The sequence below is a fragment of the Centroberyx gerrardi genome, chromosome 23 (genome assembly GCF_048128805.1).
Source record: "Centroberyx gerrardi isolate f3 chromosome 23, fCenGer3.hap1.cur.20231027, whole genome shotgun sequence".
NCBI lineage: Eukaryota > Metazoa > Chordata > Actinopteri > Beryciformes > Berycidae > Centroberyx > Centroberyx gerrardi.
Window position 1 is genome coordinate 10,543,469 of NC_136019.1, and position 27,705 is coordinate 10,571,173.

At 42.8% G+C, this 27,705-nt stretch overlaps 1 protein-coding gene across 3 annotated transcripts in view; it reads left to right on the forward strand.

Moving 5' to 3' along the window:
* Positions 1-7,068: 7,068 nt before the first annotated feature.
* nwd2 (NACHT and WD repeat domain containing 2) overlaps positions 7,069-27,705 on the forward strand; it is a 38,561-nt gene continuing 17,924 nt past the window's right edge. The window contains exons 1-6 of one of the 3 annotated variants that reach the window (XM_071919833.2): positions 7,069-7,144; positions 7,326-7,462; position 8,256; positions 8,378-8,549; positions 15,989-16,077; positions 25,380-25,496. In XM_071919833.2, coding sequence (XP_071775934.1) covers positions 8,399-8,549; positions 15,989-16,077; positions 25,380-25,496 — 357 coding nt within the window. In that variant the 5' untranslated portion in view covers positions 7,069-7,144; positions 7,326-7,462; position 8,256; positions 8,378-8,398. Of the gene's footprint in view, positions 7,145-7,325; positions 7,463-7,741; positions 7,778-8,255; positions 8,257-8,377; positions 8,550-15,988; positions 16,078-25,379; positions 25,497-27,705 lie in introns of those variants that run through there. The other 2 variants (XM_071919834.2, XM_071919835.2) reach the window with 2 other exon arrangements.

The window sequence follows — 27,705 nt, forward strand, 5'->3', positions numbered from 1 at the left end:
AGCTCACTTCAGTTCATTTTGGTGCAGCCTTGCTATTTTGATATATGGACTGTACATTGGACTTGCGTTTGGATTCAGCACCTATTCAGCACAGATATTACTGCAAGCTAGCTGTTTTTAACCAGGCTAACTGTGTCCATTTCTCTGACAAACCTGCAAGAATTTGTTTCTCTGCTGAACTGGTTTGTCTTTATATAAATGACAGAGGGAACGCTGTAGTGTAAGTAACACGTCAGTCGATACTTTGCGTTCTTTACAAATGCATTGTCCTCTTTTGCTCATCCTGTTCACTCATTTCATGTCCACATACACAGACAGAGTCATGCATGCACACTTCCACCCCCGCACATGCACACATACACACACACACACACACATACACACACACACACACACACGCACACACACACACACAAATACTACTGGCATTTACTGTACTTGAACATTAGAGTCAACTACAATCAGCCTTTTTTCAAAGCAAATTCCCTTGGTATGTGAGTGCAAAGTGCAGTGGTAATATTACATAACAATGAAAAAATTATTTCAAATCACTGTAATTGGAAACTTGCAGTACTGAGGTTGACTTCTAACATCAGCTCTGAGATATTATGAACATTACTCAGAACCATACCGGGGTAATTCAATAGGGAACCATAACTACAATAAAACCTTGTTATGCTCAGATATCTAACTGACCATTCAAATGAAAGAGCGTATTGTAATTCATACACATCCATGGCAATTCCCACAATTAATTACAATTATAATCTACATTCCCTTTTTGATCATGAATGTCATGAAAGCCTTTCTAATTGCAAATGATATTAGACATTTTTGAATGCACATGCATGCATGTTTGTCATAATGCGTACAAGCTTTTGTCTTATGTACTATGTGTAAGCTTCAGTTTAACATTAACAAACATCCAGACCTTTCCTCTGTGTTATTCCAGAGGGGTTCAGGCAAACAGTTACATTATTTCCGAAAACACATATACATCTTGAGTGCTACAAAACAGTGTCTAATATGGTAATGAGGGTAGATGTGTTTAGACAGAGGAGAAAGTCCATAAGAGGTGTAATAATGGCAGGTAATGACACAACCCCCCCTCCCCTTCCACCGGAGATCAATATAACACACACACAATGACACCCTCACCAGCCAACCAATCATGCTGTGTATATGCATATGTGTGTATGTGCATGTATGTGTGTTATGTATTTGTGTCTGTACATTTGTGCATGTCATTTGGGTGTGTGAGGGAAGGCATGTGTGCGTATTTGCATGCCTGTATGTGTGTGTATGTGTGTGCATGCGGACGTGTGTATACAGTGTGTTTTTGCTTATCTGTGTCTCTTTATGTCTTTATATTTGAGTGTGTGTGTGTGTGTGAGAGAGAGAGAGAGTGTGTATATTTGTGAATGTGTGTGTAGGTGTGTATGTGTGTGTGTACTGTATGTATCGCAATCATTACACCTTCTGCCTCACCTACTTGAAAAAAAAACAACAACATAGATTCAAATCAATTATGCACCAAAGGTCACAGCGGGAGCACAAACAAAACCACTAATTGGCGAGCGCTGAAAAGTGCCATGGTTGACGTGGCCGTAAATAGCCGTAAATAACTCAGCGTGCCTCACCTAGGCTTTTGTTCTGCACAAAGGTAATGCGATGATAGGTGAAATGCCTCTTGCACTCTCAGTGACCTAAGGTAACTGCAGTGACTTGGCTGATGAAAGACATACTCTAACAAGATGGAGTCAGATTTGTACAAAGTGTGTAAAAGTCTGTTTTGAAAAGTTGGATTCCAGCTTGCATTCTTTTATATTCTTCATTTACATTTTAAGTATTTGGTCTTCTCCAGACCAAATATCTTTTGCAGAGTGGCTTGAGCAGTAACAAACACAAACTGGGGTTAGGGTTAGGGTCAGGGTCAGGGTTAGTTAAAAAGTGGAGCAATAGAATATTGAATGTGCTACATGTGAAGTCTATTGTCCATGGCAAGGGTGGAAGTAACTAATTGCATTTACTCACATTACTGTAATTGAGTAGCTTTTTTGTGTACTTGTACTTTTTGGAGTATTATTTAAAGTCAGTCATTTTACTTTTACTTAACTACGTCTTTACTAAAGTATTGTGCTTAGCTACATTTTAAATCACATCCATTACAGAGTACAATTTTTTTAGTTTTTCCATAGACATCAGTAACTGGATCAATGTAAATTGGAGAGCAATCTGGCTTTACTTTGTTTGTGCACTTTATTTTGTAATTTCTAATTTTTCCAATTAAAAGAATCTAGTTTGAACTCTGTCCTCTCGCTGCATGGAAAATATCACATGTAACAATGTTCTCTTTTCTAAAAAGTAACTCAGTACCTTTTACTACTTTTTACTGTTACTTACTAAGTTGATTTTTACACCTGTAATTTTACTTCTACAATTTTAGCAAGGGTACAGTACTTGAGTAGGACACTCTAGTACTCTTTCCACCACTGGTCCATAGTATGTATATGTATTGTCTGCTGTATTGTCTCCTGTCCCTTGAATTATATGTGCTGTCCTCTCGTACTGTATGGGAGATCCTGTTATCCTTGTGGCACATGTGTCAGTGTGTATTTGTGAAACAAATGTCCCCAAAAGATATTTATTGTACTTGGCGATTGAAGTGATTGTGACTCAGAAATGGTGTCACTGACACCTGTTTTTAAAACCAGGTTTGTGTTTGCACTGATACCATGTTGGGGGTAAGAGGTTGCCTGTCACATCTTAATCCTGTGTTTTGGTAGTGAAAGAGTTGGGGAAACTGTTGTTGGCGCTCTGATTGGAATCCTGTCATGGCTAATAGCAGGATTATGTCTGAGTCTTCCTAATCCACCGCTGGCGGGTTTTTATTCAGTTACAGCCTATCTCCTGGGTTATGAGAGAAGTAGTGTTATCGGATGTGTGAGCGTAAAAAATCGCTGGTGGAGGAGGATGGATGCATTCATAGTTGGAAAAATACCTAATGTACAAATTAATGGAATCGTTTTTATGATTAGTCATCAATAGCACACAAGCTCCTGTTGTAGATTGATCACACAGATATCTCACTCATGCACACACCCAGTGAATTGCAAGGTCCCCAGGTTAATTTACTTAATTTACCTGTCACAAAGCAGAGCACCGGTCTTGAAAAGGAAGTCAGGAAATCATCAGAAAATTGCCTAATTAAGCCTAATTTTAAAAAAATTATGAAGAATGGATTCTTCCCTCCAAGCAAATAAAATGACTTGTTTTCTTATGCTTTGGCTATATGCCTTCATCAGGGAGTCATGATAGTGATACTTCAATAGGGCCTGTGATCACACCTGCAATCAGTTATGTTGTAGCCAACTCAATTTCATGACAACAGATAGGCTATGCTCTATGGAAATCAACACCGTACAACAACTGAATATACTGTACCTTTAACACACATGTACATAATTTGTGTGTCAACCTGTAACGATGTCCCTGGAGGACGTTTTGGACCTTTGACAGGGGTCAAAGGGGTCAAAGGTCACAGGAACATCTTTCACCGGACCTCCTTGGCACACAACCACATGTACAGTTTTCTATAAATGTATCACAGTCAAATGAATTGTTGTAATGGTCATTGTGTAGCTGCTCTTTCTCTCACAGATTTCATTTATTCCCACTTCTTCTGATTATGAAACATCACTTTCCAGTCTACCAGAAAGGAATTCACACATTCTGCGGCAAATCCACCAAATTGTCCATGATGAAAGCATAAATCTGATCATTGGGGCTACTTGTTTGTCACGGCTTTAAGCAGCCAAACATGTTCCTGCTGAGATGTGCCATGCTGGACTTGAAAGATGGGACTCAAAGGCACATGACCATCTCATCTAGTCAGAATACTGGAAAGAATCCAGCTCAGAGTGGGCATTTTAACTAAGGAATGCATTATGTATTACCAATGGATAGCACAAAGAAACAACCAAGCACGACTCCAGCTGTTTCGCAGAAACAACCATCCATCAGCAGCCATTTGTGAAGTAGGTGTGTGTGTGTGTGTGTGTGTGTGTGTGTGTGTGTGTGTGTGTGTGTGTGTGTGTGTATGTGCATGTATGGTCCCCTTTGGTAAATGTCTCCACAGTATGATATTCTATGTGCATTGTGATACTGGGTACTGGATGTGTCTTTGATGACAAAAGGCATGTTTGTCCAGTGATGAGGATATGGATTTTTGTCTGGGGCTACATGCACGTGCATGTGTGAGCGCATGTGTGCACGTTAGCATGCCTTTCTGTGTATATGTGTGCTCACATGCGCGTGCATGTACGTGTGTGTGTGTGTGTGTGAAAGCATGCCAAGTGAACAGCCAGTGTCTGTCCTTTGTGTCTGTGTGTCTCCCAGGTGGCAGATCACATCTCGTCACCACGGTGACTCACACTGGCTTAGAGTGGTACAGGGGTTGGGGGATGGGAACGTGCACATACACACGTGCACACACACATGCACACGTACAAATACAACCACCTACGTGCACACTTGCAAACACACATGCTCTTGTAAGTAAGAATTTTGAAATACAGTTTGTGTGACCATACACAGACAGAGACATGCACACGCGTACACACACACTCAACTACAGGCATGTAAACAAATACACATGCAGGCAAACACACATACACACACCTGCCACATCATGCCAACCAGTTGTGTTTTGTTTTGTAAAACTGTGGCGCATTAATCCAGTGCAGGTGCACACATGATTAATCAGACAGGGGATTATGAGAGGGAACGGAAGAATCAAGTAAAGAAAGGTCATACACTGTTGGGAACATGGCTTCTTCCTCCGGTGCCCCACTTGAGGTTTGGATGCTGCAGTGTGGGCTGGTGGTCCCGCGGTCTGCTTAAATGGGCCGGTCAGAGCCTGTGGAGCCGCAGAATCAGCTTCAAGACCTGCCAACACAACAGTAAGTCACATAGTGCCTGTTTGTTTAGCTGACTGAAGTAAAGTTAGTTGAAAAATTTGTTTGTGGCCATGATATTCATGTTAATGTATCTTCTGGACTTTAAATCATTCAGGACTAAAATGTAGACCCAGCTATATCTATAGTCACGATAGCACAAGTTTTGAATATTGTATATTGGTTGTAGCAGCCTGTGTGTTGGTTGAAATGTGAAATAACAGCAGCAAGATTTGTAGCCTCTTGCAACAGTCAATGGTTATAATGGTGTTTATTGAAGGGGTTGAGATAAACTGTCTCCATTAATATTTCCATATACCCATTCATTTATCTCCATTGGGCCTGGTTATGTGCTAGTGTGAGTCGTTTATGTGCTACCATGCTAATAACGTCCTTTAATTTAAAAGGAAATGCCTCAAATATGACGCCCCCCCCCCCCCCTGTTGAAACAGGGTCACTGTCCCTCCGCTTAACAATTACATACATAATTTATTAAAAATATCTTGTGATATTTTTTCTTGTGAAATTGTTGTCTGAGCTTTGGATACCAGCACTGACAATACAGTATGTGACACCTAAAGATGAGTTAAACATGTATAGTGAGGCTGTAAAAAAAATTGTGTAATGTTTGTAAGCATCTGAGGCCTATATTTTGAATGATGATGAAATAAAAAAAAAAGATTTAGAAAGCTTATCTTCATGTGTAAGAACTATACTGGATATTACTCAAAAATTGGCCCATGACAGGCTGGATTCTAAGCCTTTTTTTTTTTTAACGATCATAACTTAAAAACATTACAGAGGCTGAACTTAAGGCCCAGGCGACAAACTACACTCTTCATCAAATTCAGAGAAATGCTTGCTGCCCCCTAAACACTGAGAGTGAGGGGGGGAAATATATGGTTCAGCGTTTCCCTCACAAGAACAGCACAGTAATCAATTCCGTTTAGTACAAATCCAATGCACTTAAACTTCCAGCGCGAATAACCAGAGGCTGCAGAGCAGAGGTACATTTATCGATAAGGCAATTAATTCAAACCCCACCTCCTCCTGCTATGAAATGCTCGCATCCTCCTGCTCCCCCATCCGCAGTAAAGGACAGATAACTCTCACTACTCACTCAGTGACGACCAAATTGGACTCGTTACTCAAAAAGTAACGCATTACCTGTTACTTATTTAAAAGGTAATGGCACTACTTAGATTACAACTCCCTGGGAGAGGCAATTCGTCACACTACTGTTTAGCCTACAACACTTTTCCATTTAGCTAATGGGGAACCCGGGGAACTAGAGGAGGTGACGACAAAAGTAACGACTCATTACAAAAGGTAACGGTAACATCATTGCTGAAGTTTAAACAGTAATTCGTTACATTTCGTTACTGGTAATAGTAATAACGTTACGACACGACACTACACTGCTGACGGCGCGGTCCATTGCTATTTTGTTAGGGACTGGGGGAGCACCAGTCTGTCTGCCGGAGAGAGAGAGAGAGAGAGAGAGAGAGAGAGAGAGAGAGAGAGAGAGAGAGAGAGAGAGAGAGAGAGAGAGAGAGAGAGAGAGAGAGAGAGAGAGAGAGAGAGAGAGAGAGAGAGAGAGAGAGAGAGAGAGAGAGAGAGAGAGAGAGAGAGAGAGAGAGAGAGAGAGAGAGAGGGTAAGTTAGACAGACATAAAGAGAGATCAGCTCCCCAGCCTCCTGCGTCAAGGCAGCCAGTAAGAGTCGGAATACGCCTGGAAGTTAGATTTATTTGCCTTCAAAGTAAAAGCGCAAAATTTGTCACGTTTGGGGAAAGCATAGGTGAGTACTGGGCTGTTTTGTTATGCCGTGAAAATGGACAAAAGCGGCATTTTCTTTTCATTTTTATTACAGGTTACTCTTGAAAAACCTCCTTTATTTTCACCCAAATAACATTGCAACGCGAGAGCGCCAGTGAGTGTTTTATTTTGAAAATTCCGACCGGGACTCCTACTTTAATTGTGTCTGGCTTTACACTGTTTCCAGCTCAGAGCTCGGTCGGCTCGCAGAGACAGCAGGATGCCAAGGAGAGCTCTCCGTCAAACGGCGTCCGTTTTCCCGTCTCCAGGGGCCGTCTCCTGGCCACAGCAACTCTGATGGGCGTTTTTATCTTCTTTTTTTCGTCCTCGACGCTTGGATATTTTCGGAAGCCGCGAAATGAAGCGAATGAATGTGAGCAACAAGAAGTGTCCTGTTGTTTTGCCTGTCCTCAGCATCACTCCTCCACAGTAGTCAAGTCCTTTCTTTGGATGCGGTGCCTCAGTGATTTAGTTGTCTCTGTTTACAAAGGATTTATTTAGAGTTCAGTAGCGGACTACGCAAACTTTTCCCTCGCTTTGTCGTCTTTTTCGAGGTTTTCCGTCTTTGAAACAAAGATTTCAGGATAGACCAACTCCGGAAAACCAGCGACTTGACATCTTCTCCTGGCGGAATAACCGTCGTTAGCGGTTATTCGCCTTTACTCTTCCTCCTGCAAGCATCTTCTCTGGGGTGGGACTATGACTGATGCTTGCCTTGCCCGTCTGTTTGAGTTTTGTATCGTCTCGTTTTGTTTGTCTGTTGGTTTGTTTCACGGTGGCATGAAAATTCATGAATGCGTCCAAGGACATGTATTCAAATTACGCATGCATCATGACGGCAGTAGTCTGTGCGTAATATCCTATTATTATATCCCTACGACATGAATGCAATGACAAACAGTTTGATTCTCATTACTGTGTTTGTGGGTGTATTTTCCTCGGCAGATCCATCCTAACTTGATTGTTGTGTGTGTGTGTGTGTGTGTGTGTGTGTGTGTGTGTGTGTGTGTGTGTAACCAGTGCATGGGCGTTAATTGGGTATGGCAAGGTATGGTTACTTGCCATTTCTTAGCCTATAGGCTACTCTAAGTGAGTCTGAATCTGATCTTATAGTTTTTTTTTCATTTTAACTGAGGGCAAACAACAAGCAAAAAAAATCCAGAAATTTATTTGGAAGCCCTAACTTAAACACGTTATCAGTGGAGCATGCTCTCTCAAAGCTGCATGTGTGAGTCTGTGCGAGATAGTTTGGTGCTCTACAGTACATCTTATGATTCATCACACTGACCAAATCTTATCTTGTAAGTCATCAGCAATTGCTCCGCTTGTCCCCGGACATTAGTCGATATAAACGTGTTTGTAAGTTTCGGTAGGAAATAATATTTGATTCAGGTCCATACCTTTGCCAGTTTAGGGAATTGATGCCCGTGTGTGTGTGTGTGCGTGCGTGCGTGCGTGTGTGTGTGTTAGATGGAAGAGGGGAGTGTGCGCGCAAACATGCACGTCTGTTCATGCGCCTGTGTGTGCGCCCCTGGCCACGCTAACATACCCCATCTCTGTCTCCCTCTCTATGTGTGTGTGTGTGTTTGTGTGTGTGCGCGTGCAGCCACGCTGGAAGTCGCCCCCTATGTGGCCGTCGGGAGTGGGGAGCAGGCAGCCCTGCCCGCGGGAGTCGGCGCTGCGCAGGGCGGCCATCAGCGGCAACATCCTCGCCCTGCCGCCGCACCACGTCCCCACCGGCCGCAGCGTCCGGGTCTTCATCTGTGCCAACCCCGACGGTAAGAGTCACTGTGATACCCCCCGCCCCCGCTCCCCCACGCCTCCTCCTTCCCACACACACACAATTCCCAAGGCTGGACGGACCCTCAAATGACACAAAACATAACCTTATTTGTTATGACACCGCATATTTTTTTTAAGACTGGTTATGACAAGCTTGGAAAGGGATTACATTTTGTGTCCAGACTTCAGGATAGTTTTAGTCAAATCGTCTTAATGCCCTGGCAGTTAGTTTTGCATATTTTATTAAATAGCCTATAGGCCTAACTTTTTTCACAATAATGTAACTTTTTTCAATATATTTGCATGAGAGAAATGTAATTAAAGCAAGTTATCTGTTTAAAGATTTAAATCCATGTTCCGTTATTATTTCTTGAGAGAAGTAGGCTAGAAGAAGATGTTGACATTCATCATGTGAAATTTGTAGAAAATTAGGCTATCTGCCAATGCAGTAAAAATAATTTGACTCAAACATCCTGAAGTAAGGTTGATGAGTCTTGATACAAAATAAAATCCCTTGCCAAGCGTGCCATTTTTTGCAGTGTAGGCTACGTGTTCAGTATTATTTGTGAATTAATTAGGCCTATTTTGGAGGAAAAGTCAGGCCTGTTAGAATAGGGCATAGTATATTGGCTGGCTATTGAGCTGTGGCATTTAGAGATCTGTTTAACCTACTGGAACCTCTGAAAAATAGTTAAATTATGATTGGGCCACATGACAACTTGACAAAACAAATTTGTGTAGTATTTATTCAAAATAACCCAATGAAACAACATATTGCTTTCGACGCGCAGAGTGCATAGTGTGAGCCGAGTGCAAGACAGTCGGGTCGTGAGGGAGACACCCAGTTGCAGCTCCGTATTTGAATATACCCTCTGGGCAAGGGGGTAAAAATAGGCTCACTAAAACTGGAGTAAACAAGGCAAGGGAAGTAGAGTAGGGTATGAGAGAGAGAGAGAGAGAGAGAGAGAAGGAGGGCATGCAAGCATTACAATTGGAGGTTGCTCTTGCCGATACATCACTGTCATTTGTTTGCCCTCACTGAGAAAATTGCTATGGACAAAAAATGAACCTGACCTCAGATTTATCTGTGATTTTCGCACTGTCATGGCCCAAAGTAGATGGAGAGAGTAGATGAAGTGTCTGGTATTGTTTAGCCACCTGTAGCTGACTCAGTCATTCAGACCGTCCCGTCACAGCATGCCTTTAATGCTCCGATCTACACATGGATGGAAAAACGAAGAGGGGGGTTATTCCAAATAGATCTTTTCACACCGCCGGTACAAATGGAAAGACACACAGCTCGGTCTGAGCTGTGAAAAGAGCTAATTATGATGGCTGTTTCCAGTGGAGCGAGGTACTAGTATCCGATGCCACATCCTGGTAATGAAGCCCGAGAGAGAAAGAGCTGAACATTACTGTACCAACCGCGGAGTTGCACTCTCACTTGTTTAAAGCAGTAGCACAGTAACGCTACTGTTGCCCTTAAAATCAGACATGGATCAAATAGCATTTGCAAATAATTGTTAGCGTTTGTTTTACTCTTGGAATATCAAATGGGTTGACTGCATCAGTACGATATTGTACAGTAAATTGTCAGTAACAGAAACTTTCAGATGCTTTCCTGTGATTGTCTTAGTTTTCTTAACTTTCAGTGTAACCCCACCCTTCTGCGATTCCAAGTAGATTAAAATAAATACTAAGAATTATTCACAGATGTGACTCAGGTCTGCCCTCAGTCCTGCTGCAGTGCTTGTTTCTCCATGTTCACTAGAGGGGGCTATCCATGCACCTTATTGACAGCATCCAACTTGCAGCATAATATGGTCAAATCAGACAGGCAACCAAATTGATGACACACACCTTGAGACGGGTGGTTGGTCAAATGTCCAATAAAGATAACCTCCTTTGCTTCAGCATCACCCACTTTGGCATTTCCCCCTCCTCCATTTTGGTTTAAAAGAAACCATAGGCATCATTATGTTGTATACTCTCGGGGTGGAGGTTAAAGAAGTGGGTTTGTGACTGTAAAGTGGTCGGTTTGAATCTGAAAATCAACTACGGTCGAGGTGCCATTGAGCAAGGCACATAAACTCCAGCTTCTCCAGCTGAGCTCCCAAATCTGAATGTGGACGATATGAATGTAATAGTATGAATATGAAGGAGTAGCTGAAGATCATCTCATTTTAACTATTTCTGACACTGGATACTACAAAGTAGAGTGATCTCTTCAATGCTATCCACAGCGATAAACACATGATCATAACAATATAACTGTATTTTTTTATTGTGTCTGGCCGACTGGAGGCCCTCACTGCTTTGATCTACAGTGCCTACAGTTTTATGTGCTCTCTGGTTATAGTGTTGGCTGCGCCGAATATACTGACTCTAATGCCCTTAATCAAAAGCCACGGACGACTGCAATGCACTCCCACTGCTGTATTCAGCTCCACAGACCTCTGCTGTTTTTGTTTGTGTGGTCCGTAAAGGGCCATACCACTCAATTTCAATGATAATTCAAAGTAAATTTCCTTTCTGAGAACTCGATGCAGCAGAGTGGTTTGAGATGTCGGCACAACATGCAGGTGTTAGAGTAGAAAGTTCACTCCACAGTGCAGTGATATAGAGTATATTAAGGTCATTAAGGTATTCCACGATGTTGCCAAGATGTAAGCCAAACAACTAATTTGAGTGGATTTACATCCTCTTTCCATGATGTTAATGAATCACTTGAATTCTTGGCTCAGGTGGGTGACTGTGTGTGTGTGTGTGTGTGTGTAGGTGTGTAGGTGTGTGTGTGTGTGGCCACAGCCGATCAATTAAAAACCCTGCTATCTGCTGCTGTCAATTGCCAGACGGCAGCAACGAACCAGAGAAGAGCCAAATGCAATTTATCTGTGTGCGTGTGTGTGTGTGTGTGTTTGTGTGTACCTGTCTGTGTATTACACAGCCTGTCTAATCTGTCAATATGTGTGTGTTTGTGTGTGTATGTGTGTTCATGTAGATCCATATAACCGTATCAAGACGACTCCATTACCTTGCTGTAGCGTTGTTCACCTCAGGCTCTGGCATCGACGATGTGCTATAGACAGCTATTTGTATGCAAGCTATCACTTAAGCTCTTTAAAGTTGATAAGAGCATGAGGCCCTTGGGATGTGATGCATAAAATCATCAACCCCTCCAACGCACATCATCATCCAGACTATAGCATGTCACCACTGAGACCACTGATTACAATACATTTCACCCCACAATTATCCCCACCGCTGCTGTTTGTGCTATTTATCATTTTTCAGTACGTGTTGTAGGTTTTTAGTTCTCAGACTCCATCCAAATCGTTATCCCGGCTTTCCCAGACTCAATTGTCTCTTTCCTTTGAAAATCTCTCCCTCGCTCCCTCCGTAATCGCTCTCTATCTTTCCCACGTTTAAATTTGGGGTTCGTCGTCAATCATGTCGGACGCTTAAATGTTAAATCTATAAAGCCCAAAGAGAATTTTACGCCGGCCAGCCAGTTTCTGAATTTAATCTGGTGAGAGAGAATAAGGGAGAGAGAGAGAGGTGAGGGGGTGGGGGGGGGGGGGGGTGGCAGGGAGGAGAGAGAGAGGGATGGAGGGTGGGGTGACCGTGTCAACGGTGGCTCTTGTTTAATAGATTGGTTCTCGGGGGCCAGTGAGGGTTGGGTTTTGGCCGAGCCCGGCCCCGCTCTGCGGCGTGTGAAGTTTATGATGCGTGCTAGAGAGCTTATTTCTCTCCCCGTCCGCCGACCTCTGCCTCCTTAGCTCCCCCCCCCCCCCCCGGAGGGAGAGAGAGAGAGAGAGAGAGAGAGGAGGCTCGCTCTGACTAGTTTGGCAGCAGCTTCTAGTGACCTCTCTCCGAGTTCTCCAGAGTGCTATAGAGCAATTCTACACCCATAGGACGTCGCTCTGACAAATTCAGCAGTTGCCCTTGCACACTCCCCTCACTCACTGGGTGTTCAAGCGATTTGATGGAGCGCACTGTAAATGTACTTCAGAGGGGAATGATGGATATGATAGTAACCTGCCCTGTGGATACACCTGGGTGCAATTACATAGCGATTATCCACTAGTAACCAACATAATTTACCCCCCAAAAAGTAGTATTGTTTGCAAATGGTGTATAAATCAAAGGCATTTTGTTATATGTGCACAGCAAAGGCCCTGCTGATGAAAGGCTTTGAGGTCCGATGCTGATAATTGACGGTGAAAATGAACAATGTCTGCTATATCAACCAATAAAGATTTCATTCAATATCTGCTTGAAAGATAGATTCCTCCTGGGAACGTGTCCCTAATTGAGACAGAGGGCTACAGTTGTGGTCACTAAAATGTTCTGTTTAATAATGTCATACTTTATTGATCTCTGTAGGGAAATTCACTTCACTGCCCCAAATCATCATCATCGTCCTCTGTAGACCCCAATAGCAATACTTTGCTTTTGCTTTGTGTGAATGTGAATTTGTACTGGTTTATTATTACTGCTGAAATGAGTTCCAATACTCGTATATCTGTGAAAGCCCAATATCAGCTAATAGTACGTGACAGCCGCTAACAGAGACATTACCCACTGTCTTTCAGAATCTCTTTACGTCTCAGACTTTGTCATAAAAACTGTGTTGTATTGATCGAAAGACTAGCAGTGTTTGCGTGTGTAACCACCGTTACGCTTATTTCATCAAACATGAATTAGGTTATGGCCAGAGAAACAGAAGACTTCCCTTTTACAATTACATCCAGCACCACTATCACCATCTGTCACTGTACACTGTAGTTTTCTCTTGGTGTGTCACATTGAGTGTGCAATCTGTTGGTGGTGGCACTACAAGCTCCAGTTGCATTTTTGTTTTTCCTTCATTACGATTCAATGGTACTCCGATGGCCTGTATGTCTCACTGCACTCAGGAGCTGCAGGAACATCTGGCCTTTATATGGATGGATGAATTATATGGCCACAATTTGCCTATAGCATGTTACAGGCCTTTCGGTATCGATTTGCTCACTGACTGTATGAAAGTGTGTTATGCAGCATTGCGGTGCAGCCAGGCATATAGTTTCTGTTTGTTTGACTAAAATTTTGATTAATTTTGATCTATTATAGACTTCTAAGGTAATTTTTAAGGCACTTATACTTTATCGCGTCACATATAATGGAGATAGGCAGATGGATTCAAACCAACAACATGATTGGCACATGGAATGCACCTTTGCCCACTAATTCACCAAGATGCCCATCTGTTTGGTCTGTAGGTATTGTGTGACATCCAGAGTGTCCTATATAGCATTCTGTTGAGTCTTTGTGTTAGATGCAAAAGTACAAGAGCTGTCTTCTCCACATGTGACACTAATCCCTTGCTTAAGCACCTTTAGACACACACACACACACACACACACACATCGTGGCGTCCATGTCAACATGGATGACCACTGTGTCACAGCGTTGTTCTACTTGTTAAGACACTTGTCTTGTTGATCTCATTCTCTCTCTCACTCTCTCTCTTTACCTCGCTATCTCTCTCTTCTCAGTATCACTCTCTTTCTCTCTCTGCCTCTCTCTCTCTCTCTCTCTCCCAATCAGAGATCTTTAAGCGGTTGTGCATACTAAGTGCCTCTGGAGTGTCAGTTGGCGAAGCGTGATGAGGACAGGATGATTACTTTGTCGGAGCCTTGTTGATGAGACTCAGAAATCAGAGAGGGTAGTTGCAGAATGACCAATATCTAGTGGTATGAAAGCAAATGGACCAGGTTAAATAGTGTCAGTAGAACTTTTTTGCTTGTCTCCCATCCGTATTATAATGGTTTGCTTTTGGTTTGGCTTTTGGCTTGTTTCAGCTGTGGCGTGCTTCATGTAAATTTGCAACATGGACATTTCATTAGCATAGAATCGGATAGGCCAAGAAGGAAAAGATCCAGGAACAGAGGGCCTGTCTTTCTGCGTTCAATTGACTGCCCATGTTTTTCCCAAAGGATGAGGGAGAGTGAGAGAGAAAGGAAAAGGACGGGGTTGAGGGGGAGAAAGAGAGAGAGAGCAGACAAGACGCGTCTGAAAGAAAAGATTGATCGGTCGGTAATATTGAAAATAAACAGATAGGAAAAGGGGAGGGACAGAGAAAAAGCAAGAGAGAAAGTAACATCCAGCCTTTGTTCCTGTGCATGTGGGCGTGTATACGAACAAACACAGATTACACACACACACACACACACACTAGACGTCAAGCTGCCATACCTCATCATCATCCCATAAAAAAAAATGAGTGGCGACTTTGCCGTTATCAGCACAATACAAACAACAACACAGTTCTGTCTGTCAGGTCACATCGAGACGCAGTACAGCGAGGAAGAGATTTGGATTGGATTCATTAGCTACCTTTCAACATTTCCCAAACAGAAAACCAGGCTTGCCGTGTGTCATCTAAATGCCAACATGCAAGCTGCCATTTTGTGTAAATGGTCTGTGGTGTCACCAGTGTCACCATCAGAAATCCTGTACATTAATTGTACTTGTCTTGCTGTAATGTATCTCTGATGGGATGAGATGAAAGTGCCACTGATGCAGCAACTGCCATTTGTTTCATTTCCATACTATCATATCCGTTCGCTTTTGATTTGACATTTTGCTTGGGTAGCTGTGGGCGGATACATGTATGGTCATGGCCCAGAGCCTTACTAAAGATAGATGAGAGAAAGATACGTCAGACCAAATTTGTGGGCTCTTTTACTCATGCTGCGTATGACATGGTTAACGGCTGAGGGGCTGTTTATGTGCTGACCACCATGTGTGTGTGAGTGTGTGTGTGTGTGTGTGTGTGTACGTACGTGTGCAAGTCGGCTCCTTCGTCACATCGGCCTCTGTTGGGCATGTTCTGTTTTTAACTGTCCATCCACACCCTTCAGAAAGAGAGAGAGAGAGAAAGAGAGAGAGAAAGAGACTGGGCCTGTCCAAATAAATTACCGTAACCATTTGGAAGACAGTGAAAAAGAGAGAGGAGGAGAGGAGAGGAGAGGAGGGAAGAAAGTGGGACACAACAACGAGCCATGGGCATTCACTCTGTAACACTCTGACTGTCCAATATGATCACTGCCTGTGTAACGCTGCATAATCCTACATTTCTTCAAAAGTAGCCCATGTGTCAGCATGGGCTCTTGCAGATAAGCATATCTTTTATGGGTGTTAAATAAGGCTGCATATTGAAAAATAGGCTATATTGATACTGTACCAATTTTGTTATTGGCACAGGTGGCATCAAAAAGGCTCAAAATGTTGGATTCTTGAAATGAGGAAGCAAGCTTTATTTGTCTTTGTGGGAGTGTGCAGAGGAAATCAATTGAGTGTGGTTTAATTCTGTTTAGAAAAGCAGGCTGAAAGTCTTAAAGAGGTTTCGAAGTCATCGTCATGCTCTCTACTTTTGTTTTGTTTCCAGACACGGAGGCAGAGAGGAACGCGCTGAAGGAGCACGTCTACCCCAAACTACGAGACTTCTGCAGGGAGAACTATGGGATTGAGTTCCAGGTAACTTGCTTCATTCCATTTTTTTTTCTTTTATCTTTTTCATCTTCCCCCTGATTTTTTCTTTCTGTCTTACCTTCCTCCAACCCAAGAGACCTGTAACTTCCAGAGCAGTAGTTTTGCCAATATTGACTGTCAAGTGCCTCCAAATCTACATCATGGCTTACACAGCAGTGAATGCCTTGAAGGGCCCCCAGAGCGAGCTGCATGCAGAGGCCCCTATCCCTTTAAGCGGACAGAAGGCCAGTAGAGATAAGGCTTCCATCGGTGAGTGCTGGCACATATCTAGCTCTGGATAAGACAGCATGATGCTAGGGCTTTCCCTTTGTTGTTGTCAGAGAATTACCCCCGTCTCCCAGCGGTGTCCACTGATCGAGGATCATTTGCATTGCAAATCAGCATCAATGTAAACGGAAAGATTGCTATCAGAGGTTTGTTTGTTTAACAAATCCAGGAGAGCCCCGGAGTCAGTGGGAGATTTCCACCATAGATTGTTCTTGGAAGCATTTGAAGAGCTTTGTTTTTGATGAGGGACTTGTGACCCTTGAATTGTTCCCTAAGCTATAGTGAGCGGGGGTATTGGCAGCGGATGCTCATTTAATGCTCAGAATGTTTGGATCATGAACAGCTCCGAGCACAAACATTCCAAATGTATTATATCAACACTTAATACAATAGTCATTAGAATGATTGACTTCTGTGAAACGAGGATTATCCAGTGACTCAGCTCAGCTTCATTTGTAAATCTACATCAAATATGCCAAGAATCATGAATATAAGGTCTGGTGCTATCCCATTCCAGACCGGGTGGTGGACCAAACTTTCTTAAGTCATAAAGAAGAAAATTTAAGTTTAATAAAGAGACTGAGCAATCATTAGGATGGAACATTTGTCGTCCATTCTATAGTTCCAAAGTGTTCGCACATGCCCAGTTCACACTATGTAAAGTCACCAAAGATTTACTTATCTGCCTGATACCACTGATTTCTCAATGCGAGCCTTTTGCCCAAGCTGCTTATGAACATTTATAAGAATGTCTGCAGACCAAACTCAACTATTATGATGTTGAACAAGAAGAGTCGCCTCTCATTAGGGATGGGACAATCTGCTTATCTCATGATACGATTCGATATGCGATATGGGGTTCACGATTCAATACAACCACGATACGATGCAATAAATAAAAGTTACATGACAACAAAGTCTGACTGTGCAGAATTATGTTTATTTATGAGCCACAAATCTTTCCAGCTTCTTGCTAGAATATAAATGACAATTTTAAAATGTCATTACAAATTGTAAATAATATAATTTGGATGGAGAGCTTGTGAAATTGTGATGGGCAAGCCGTCTCATTTGTGATTACTACAGCAGAATGAAATGTAGCTAATATCACGATTAATTTTTCTGCCCCACGATACACATTGTCACATTTTTGTATTGCGATATTGTCAACTTGTATTGAGATATTGAATTTTGATATTTCGTCCCATCCCTACCTCTCATGTACACGTAGCACCTGGAGCCAGTTGGATATCTAGCTCTCTTTACATTTACATCGCATTTACATTTTATGATTGATAATGCATGTAACAGCACCATAAACTTACATTCCTAGATCGCCAGTATTACACTCAACCACTCATAAGAAGTGTGAAGGTCCAAGCCACAGTGACCGGACAACAGATGCACCAAATATTCTCTGCATCTCTATAATGCCCGTGTGTGATGGAGAAGTGCGAGGGAGAGCAAGAAAAGGCAGGCGGAAAAGGTTTGGCTTCGGTATCTGTGGCCACGTGTCTGTCTGGTGATTCAGCTTGCTGTGATGGTGCGTGTGCTGAAATGATTATGCACAAGGCCTGAGAGTTAATACTATGACTCACTTACTCTGCTCTCCCTCCTCCCCTGCCCCCCTGCCCACCCCCCCCTGCTCCTCACCCTCCCCCACCCCCACCCCATGTGAAAATTGGCACCTTAGCTAAAACCGAAGCTTACTGGAGCCTGATAATGTTTTGCACAAGTGCATGTGAGTTAACGCTTTGGCTGTGAATCGTTTTGTGCATGAAATGCTATGCGATCTTATAGGGCAAGTGGTCCATAGCAGATTCTGTATTGACTCATGTTTATTTTTTGTTTTAATTTCCTATTTCCGCCCCACATGCACACACACACACGCACGCTCTGTCTCTCACACACTGGCGCACACTGACACACATATGCCAAGCCGCCGAAACCCAATTCTCCCCAGTCCCTCATCACTTGACTCGATTTCCATCCAGAATGTTCCCTTAAGAGGATGGAGAGGGATCGCAGGAGATAGAGAGAGGGATAGAGGGAGGAAGAGGCCGCGGAAATCTTCCAGCCCAGGGGCCGAGGGCCGCGTCCTCATTCAGTCAATGCACAGCAGCAGCCAGGGGATCAGGCTTGGTGATCCCTCTCTCCGCTTCTCTCTCTCTCTCTCTCTCTCTCTCTCTCTCTTTCCTCTCTCTCTTCATCACTCATTTGTATGCTCACATTTTCACAAATATATACAAAACACAAACACATTAAGACTTAGCCCTGAGTGGATGGGAATGGGGGAGGAGAGAGTGCTAATGCCAGAGGAGCACAGAGGACAGGGTTTAGACAAGGTTTTAGACCGTGTTTAACCGCACTAGATTACTGTCGGTCTGCGTGAGCGTCGGTCTGCTCTGATAGAGCTTCAGTGGAAGCAAAATATACTGTCACGGACCATTTGGTGTTATCAGTTAGGCATTGATCAGTGGATTTCATGCTTGTGGTTGGGTCATCGCCCACTCAAATATATAGATCCACTGCTCAGTCCAATTTGTATTGTGGTGCGCATGCTAGAATGTCAATCCCTCATCCAATACCACTCCGAAATCCCAATTCCCAATATCTTAACCCATTTGGCATCCCTTAAACCCATACATTTTCTAAGTTATGCAAATTTGGCTCCTGCCCTACAAAAAACAGCTCATATTCAGCCTTCATATCTTATTTTTGTTAAACCAAGAGAAAAATTCTGCCAATGGGGTGAGATAACTCCAATTGTTTCTAATGCAGTTTCACTTGTTTCAGGAATTTTCTAGAAGTGAGTGTCAATATGTTGAAATAAGTCAGAATGAGCAGGATTAGTGCACTAATATCAAGAAAATGACACTTGCTTCTACAAAATCTTGAAACAAGTTGATTTGCATTGAAAAAAAAGTTATTATTTAAAATTATCAGACCCCATTGGCAGATTTCTTCACTTATTTTAAGAAAATTACAATTTTAGGACTCAATAATTGACTAAATGACCTGTTAAGGTGGAGATTTTTTGCAGTGTGTGAGAAAAAATATTTTGCAAGATTCTGTTACACGATGCTTACTTGCTCACACATGCAAGAGTTACATTGGATCTACTGGAAACAATTGTTTTGATAATGTGATAGGACCTTTCTATGGTTGCCAGACTCACTGGCCATCTTAGCAGGCATACACACACACACACACACACACACACACACACACACACACACACACACACAAACTCTCAGACAGTGCAATTACAACAAGAGTTTCCTGGCCACAGCTGTGAGATTCTGTTCAACGGCTGTCACTCAAACGTCTCCCACAACTCACAACACAGGCGGCAAGACGAGAGACGAGATGAGGGGTGAGACGACATTTCACAAAAAGAAAAAAAAAGAAACCTATTCATGCAGTCTATTATGTGGGCACTTTTAAAGAAGGGGAAATAAGCCTGTCACTGTAGCTTCGTCAAAAAAGCCAGCGCACTTGGAATACATCACCCACACAAGGAGAACACTTCACACAAATGTTTCATCGCTAAGAGTTCATAGTCATTTCTTTTTTCCTGCTGGGCCTCTCGCTGCTTTTTTGTGTGTTTGTTTTTTTGCATTTTTGATTGTATGCATTGTATCCGGCACATGTCAAAAATCTGTTTTTCCCTACTGCCACTATGCATCTGATCTTCACAGCTTTTTTGTTCAGTCAGTTCTGTTTACAAGTCTTTAAATAGCTTCACAAACAATGCAGAGATCAAACGGTCTGGAAGAGAGAGCTAAAAAGGGGTCGAAGAGGAGATGAGAAGATGTTGTTTCACCTCTTTCTCCACATTAGCATAGAACGATTTGAGGTTTGACTACAACTTTTGCCGTGCCTCCTCCGTACAGTGATGCTTCTGATGCGGAAAAAAACTGTTAGAAGAAACAATTGAAAGCATGAAGGATGGCGTTGAACCTTATTTATTCATCTCTCTCTCCTCCTTCTGTTTACCTGGCTGCCATTCTCTCTCGATGTTTTCTCTCATTCTTTTCTCTCTGTCTGTTTCTTTCTTTCCTTGGCAGCAGAACAGCATCTCCATTCACTTGCCTATTCTGATACACAGGGGCCAGACAGTTGTTTTCTCTACTCCGTCTCTCTGCAGAATGGAGCAGAGAAACATGTCAACATGCCAACTGGCTCAACAAGAATGCTGCAGACACTCGGCAGAGATAATCAAAATCAAACATGAAAATAAATCTTAGGCTTTTTCAGTTATAGGTGCACCTATATGGGAGAACTATTCCTTTCCTTGATGCTGAAGAGGAATAAGGAGGATGTATTTTCTCTCTTGTTAGTTTGTCTGTCTGTCAGCAGGATATCTCAAAAACCTATGAACGGATTTCCATGAAATCTGGTGGACAGATAGGCCTTGGGCTAAAGAACAATTGATTAGATTCTGGTGGTGATCCAGATTGGGATTTCTGCCATTAGACGATTATCGTTTTTTTATCGCCATAACTAGGAAACAAACAGATAAAGACTTGATTCCAGATCCTGAAGGGATGTTTGCAGGGTCAAGAAATCGATTTCTCTTAAAATCAATAAGGAATAGGAATGATCTCTTTCGGTGTAACAGCAAGTTGGAGAATTGTTCAGCATTGGCAGAGGTTTTCGCTCTGTAGTTACACAAAGTTTTCACCTTTACTTCTAGCCCTTCAGCGGGCTTGGTTCAACTTTTCAGACAGACCGCTAGGAACCACATCGCTGCACTGCTGTGCATGGTGAGCTAGCTGATTGGTAGCTGCAGTACCAATGTAGCGATATGTGTAACATATAACACCTGTACGTCGCTGAAGGGTGATGTTGTCCAAAACTTAAACAGCCAGCTTTTCTGCACAGACAATGTTTCAGCCAATGTTCCTCTGGTTGGAGAAGAGAGAGAATTCACTTGTAAAGTAGGTTGTCAGGTTTTTTCATGCTTGCTAAAAAAAAGCAGAAAGTCTGTTACCCCATAGACTTTGACAGTTGTTTCACTACTTCCTTATCACTGATACTGACAGCCAAATTAAACCAAAACACTAACTAAAGTTTTATTTCTGGTTATTTTCTCTTAGTTGAGTCCAAAAATATCATTATTGGTGATTGTAGCAATTTCCACATAGATAGGGCTTTAGAAGATTTAATCTGTCTTGGCACTTTGACTCCACCTGTGTATTGGTTCCAATGGGAAAGCATTAGCATGCTATCATAAGAAACAATTTGATCGAGATTGGCAAGTGGCTTGACTGGACAATTGAATACAAAAATAATTAACAAGATTAACCATGGCAACAGAAATTAATCAAAAGAATCTGCCATGGTGTAAACAATTTTTCACCTACATTACCATGGTTGAGGTTAGGATTTGTTTTCTGAGTCTCCTTGTGGATTTGCTATCAAGAACCTTCCGTAATGAAAATATACAGTATCTCCCTGAGCCTTTTAACTAAGAGCCTGCTCCCCCCTCAGCGACTGTCTCATTATGGTAGCCAGTAGCCCTGTCTTCTCATTACCTCGTGTCTTTGACTGGCTCTTAACCTTACCTTGCCATGGGTGAGCTGCAGTGTCTAAAAGTCTCTGCCATAATTGCCCCCAAAGTCTCAGCGCTTGGCAGATTTTCTCAAAGCTGTACATGTGCAATCTCAGCCCAGCATTCATAATTGACAACCTGAATCAGGTTTATTACATTTTCATGCGCTAGAAACTTGACCTGTAATGGTCGTAGCAGGTAATACGTGCCTTTGGCCAATATAGAAATAAGGGAAATAAAAAATAGAGATATAATATTGAAGTGTAAATCCCCACTTACCTCCCTCCATGTGACCTGTCTGCACTGCAGAGTTTTGTCAACTTGATTTTTGTGTTTATATTTCATATCACAGCAAAAATTCATATTTGGCCAAGGATTTGGAGCTAAAAGCTGTATTTTCCTTGAGCGGTGTGAAGGCTTTATTCATCAAACATTCTGAGTGATTCACTACATGCTCTTAATAAAATTGCCCGGCAGTAGAAAGCTTAAGATATATTTCTGTTGGTGCCATATCTATTTTTACTGTTGTTTTGCCTGAGAGTCATTCTGTTGGTGGGTTTTTTCTGCCTTTTTCCCGCCTGATTTCATGCCCTTTCTTCCTGGGCATCTTGGGCATAATCCCAAAGTCTAATAGTCTAACATTCAATAAATAAAAAGGCTTCTCCTGCACTTGACCTGCCATGGGCAAACGCCTTCCAAGGGCATTAGAAAGCTGCTTAGCAGAAGCTGCTTCAGCTCTTACGTAAGCAACAGCACCCCCACTTCCATAGTTTAGGGGAAATGAGAGAAAGAGTGGGAGAGAGGAGAGAGGTAAAGCAGTCAGACAGAGAGGAAGAGCAAAGAAGAAGAAGGGATGAGAAGAGAGTATAAACGAAAAAGAGAGAGAGAAAGAGGGTGAAAGGAAACAAGGATTCTGTGAAACAAGTCCAGCCAAATCCAGTCCCACAGGAGTCCTCTCTCCGTCTAGCTGTGCCTCCTTCATTAAAAAAAAACCCTCCTTCACTAATCCCTTATCCAAACACTTTTCCTCTGAACTCCTGGCAATAATATCTCTTCTGCTTCTCTCTCATCTTGTCTCTCCTACCTCGTCTGTCTCCGTCTATCTGCCCTTGCCCATTTTGGGTAAACAATTCTGCCTTCCTTCTCCTATGTATCTTGACTGTTTCTGTCTCTATCCTCCCCTTTTCTCCATTATCATCTCCCCATCCCTCATCCCTCCATCCCTCCAGGGAAGGACGGTTGGCAAGGGGGCAAATTAAATCAATATGCCCCCACACATACACATACAGTGAAAAGATATGACTAATGTCTTTAGCTTTTAATTACCATGCATCCTCCCAATCCCCAACCTGCAGGAACCCAGTGGAAACCTATTAGGAGGGGGGGGGGCGCTCATCTCACTTCATTCCCCCTCCCTCTAGTCCTTGTCAACACAGGGCCGATTTGAGCCTCCCACATATGGGCGTTGGAAGTTGATTAGTGACACTGATACGCAGTGACTGATGTGCCAAGCAATGAGTTTGCCACAATAAACCGACATGAGGGACGCTAATTAAGGTGCACATGACTGTGTGGGAGAGGTTTTCCAAGGTGAGAGCATTTGGTGGTGGAGGATAAGGAAAAAGGGATCTGAAACCTATACCACATCTGCTTAGTTGTACACTTTTTCTTCTACATCCACACCTATGTCATCTAGGTCTCTTATGGTGATAAGGCGGTATGGGAGAAACAGGCAGCTAGTTGACGGCTCCTTCCACAGCTATACAGCTGCCCACGGGTCGACAACAATCAAGCCAATGGTCTAGCAGCAACTCTCCTGCTGCTCCTACCAATCACGAGACAGACAAATAGCTCTCGGGCTGTCAGAGTGAAGTCCCGCCCTCTTGGTTTCACTGTGGTCCGGCTGTTCGGAGCTGCCAGTCTGTTCTCTGCTGCTTTGCGGATGTGTCAGTCATTGTGCGAGGCTAAACTCATTTGAGCTAGCTCTTCTGATGAGCAGCAGAGCATGAAGGAAGACAGCGGCCCTCACTGCTGAATCACTTTGGCTCCACCTCATCCCCCTGTTGTACCTTTTACTACTCACTCACAGCCAGCAGGGAGTCAGACAAGCAGAATAGATAGCAATTCCAGCTAACCACCAGGATTGAATCAGCCGCACCTAGCAGGGGGACTTGAGTCAAACAGAAGAGAATCAGCAATCATGCAAATCGTGCATTTTGCATGGATGGATATATAGGACTGCAACTTGACCATCCAAGCAGCAAAGGCCACAGGGTATAATGTGTCCTATAGTTACAGTTGCAAGCCACATTTGAAGCCGCAGGAGCAGCCGGCAGGAGGGCCAGTTGTCCTCTTAGAAGGGCCAGAGCGAGCAGCAGCGTGGCGTGGCCACACACATTTACCCAGGCCTTTCCTCTCCCTGCTCTCCTTCAGTGGGAGATTCCCCCTGCGGTGTGTTTACAGCTGGAATTATCTGAACCGCCAACACTTTTGACAAATGTGTTGAGGGAGACCCCCGCTGCTGTGTGTCTGTGTGTGTGTGTGTGTTTGTTCTGTCTCTTGTTCCCAGTGGTCCCTAACGCCTTGAACAGTGGTGATTTTCAGTCGCATGGAGCAGATGTGTGTGTGTGTGTGTGTGTGTGTGTGTGTGTGTAGGTGTGTGTAGGTGTGTGTGAGTGTTGAAGACGGTAATGGCATCAGTTCAGCTCAGATAATTTAATGTAGGCCTACTGACCCTCCTCTGTTTTTCAATTTATTGAAGTCCTTCCACTTTTGTTTAATTATACTCTGGTCTGTTTGTGAAACCTAAAAAGTTAATGGCTTTGAGCTCACTCCCTTAAATGATTCTCTCCTTTAGCACGTTTCACTGCATTTCATGAATGTGCATGCAGGAAAACTGACCACCAGTTGAAGTGGTTTATTCGGTTGTAATGAAGTGGTGACAATGCTTATGTTATGCAAGGAAAAGTACGGTAAAATGAGGCTGTTTTGCAGGAGCTTACAATATAGCAAGTGTGCCTCTGCAACTGTAAACTCACACTTTAAAACAGAACTGAATGACCCTGTTCTTAAAGTGAAGAGTTTTGTCATCTTCATGGTTAAAGGAAATTATTGGTTTGTCATGTGAGGTGATTACCTATAACTGGTCAGACGGCTTGTCCACACTGATGAGAAATGTGTACAGTACACACAAGCAGTCATGAACTGTTCCATTATGAGTTGAGAAAGGTGGTTTTACAACCTATTCTATTCTATTCTATTCTATTCTGTTCTATTACAAAATTGGCAGACAGCTACTTTTTCTACTTTAATTCACCTTTGGTACTTTGGTTATACATGCTCTATTAGTTTAATTTGTGTTGCGCTTTTCCAAACAATTAGAAAGCACTTCACTCATCTCTCCTCTGTGTGGTGTGTGTGTGTGTGTGTGTGTGTGTGTGTGTGTGTGTGTGTGTGTGTTCAGGTGGTGGACCTGTACTGGGGTATCGACCCGGAGGAGTGGGACAGTCCAGAGCTGCAGCGCCTCAGAATGAAGCTCCTGGAGGAATGTCTGAAGACCTCAGCTGGACCGTGTTTTGTTGTGAGTATTGCACACCGCTTAGGCTATGGTTACATGGTTGATAGTAAAGATTAGATATTATCATATTTCACGGCGCTATGTGTCCACACTTCACACTTGGCCTAAAAATACCTGCATCCACAGTGGCTGAATAAGTGAGTGGAAATCTGTTAAATCAGTGTCCACTTTAGTTTTTACCACTCTTCCTCTCTATCTATTCAGCTGTGATGTAAAATTACTGTAAGACTCGATTGTGCCCAGGCTATGTTGAAATTTTATAGCCACTTCCATGTGTTTTGAAGATCCAATAACAGTGTGAAACTACCTAATAACAGTGAAATTCGATTTTTCTTCCACACCTGTCCACCTGTTATTTAATCCGGGCATGATCACAGCCGAAAACTGAATGAAAACTGAAACAAGAGTAACCGTAGCCTTTGATTTAGCTTGTGTCATTGTGTGCCTGTGTGTACATGCTTGTTTGTGTGTGTGTGTGTGTGTGTGTGTGTGTGCAAGCATGCATGTGCGTGTGCTTGTCTATTCCTGTTTGACAGTGGTCCACCACACTACTTAGAATCCTCTTTATAAACCTTCAGCATTAACTGGAAGTGTCAGTGTGTGTGTGTGTGTGTGTGTGTGTGTGTGTGTGTGTGTGTGTGTGTGAGCTGAGCTTGGGCAAGCATATTGTAGACCACAGAAAAGCTATGAAAAGCTAAAACCACACTTGCATGAATGAGTTATGTGAAAAGCAAGGAGAGAGGTTGGCATTATGTGTAATTATAGTTAACTGACTGGTTCATTGACATGTGAGTGATCTGTTTTAGATAATTTTAGGCCACAGAGAAAGGAAAAAAGTCAGGGAGAGGAAGGGAGAGGAAGGGAGAGGAAAGGAAGAAGACAGGAGTGGAGAGAGAAAGACGAGGGAAAGAGAAATTGATGGTGAATTATTCAAATGGAACAGAGCCGTTTCTAGAGGTTGTAATTGAGGTGAGAGATCACAGGGAGAGGTAATGCATTATGGGTAGGAAAGGAGCCCTGGCCTCCAGGGAGCATAATCTCCCTCCCTAGATCAAGTTTTTTTTTTATTCGTCCCGCTCAGTCTTCCTTCACCCTGCATGCACTGCTTCCCCCTGCTTCTTTCATTCACAAGCACACTGATTGACACACACACACACACACACACACACACACACACATGCATACCCCACTGCAAAAAATCTCCATCTCAACAAATCATGTGATCTAGTATTGAGATGTCTACATTTTGCTGAGATAATTCCACTTCTTTCCAAGGCAAATTAACACATTTCAAGATTTTTTTTTTAATCATATGGCATTTTCTTATTACTACTAGAGTGATCACACTATTTATTTCAAACAAGTGTCATTTGACTCTAAAAAAAATTCTTCAAACAGGTGAAACTGCTTCAGAAACAAGGGAAATTATCTCACCCCCATTGGCAGATTATTTCAGTAGTTTAAAAAAAAATAGATCAGAACCAATAACAGATAAAAATCACATGTTAAGGAGAGTATTTTTGATAGTGTCCCCTCTACCTTTCTTCTAGTGCTGCGTGTCTCTGCAATGTTTCTTTTCTAGCATGCATAAATATTGCATTGATACAGGAGTATTTGTTAAATATATTCTCTGGTGGCTTTGGTTTTGACCCTTGCACTCCTTACTATTGGTTGCTGTTAATGCTCGCAATCCAGGAGTTTAAGATTTTTCTACTGAGGCACTCATTGTTAAGTTGCTGTGGTCAGGAGTGCCGACGTAATGTTTAAAATGTAAATCTAAATAAGCTAAATCAGGCCAGACTGGACTGAGCCGATCCGGTCTGAGCTTAACAGAAGTGACACGGTCTCCGGTTTTTGTGCTGCTGGTTTTGGCGGAGTGTTGTACATGCCGCACTGATTTCATTCATTCCCCATCGGCCCCGCCGCCCTCCGTCCCTGCTGCAATTTCACCATCTTAACCCCGACTGACCCCAACCAAGACCACACACCACACAGAGGGAAATTAGACACACAGAAACGCAGGTACACACACACACACACACACACACACAGCTCTTTGTTCTTTCTCTCTCTGATCCGTCTCTCTCACTTTTTTTCCCCATCAAAACACACTTTCACACACACAAACACACCCACACACCTACACAGGCGCATACAAACAGAGCATCTTGACCTGAGGCATTTTCTCCATCATGGATTGAGAAGCAGCAGG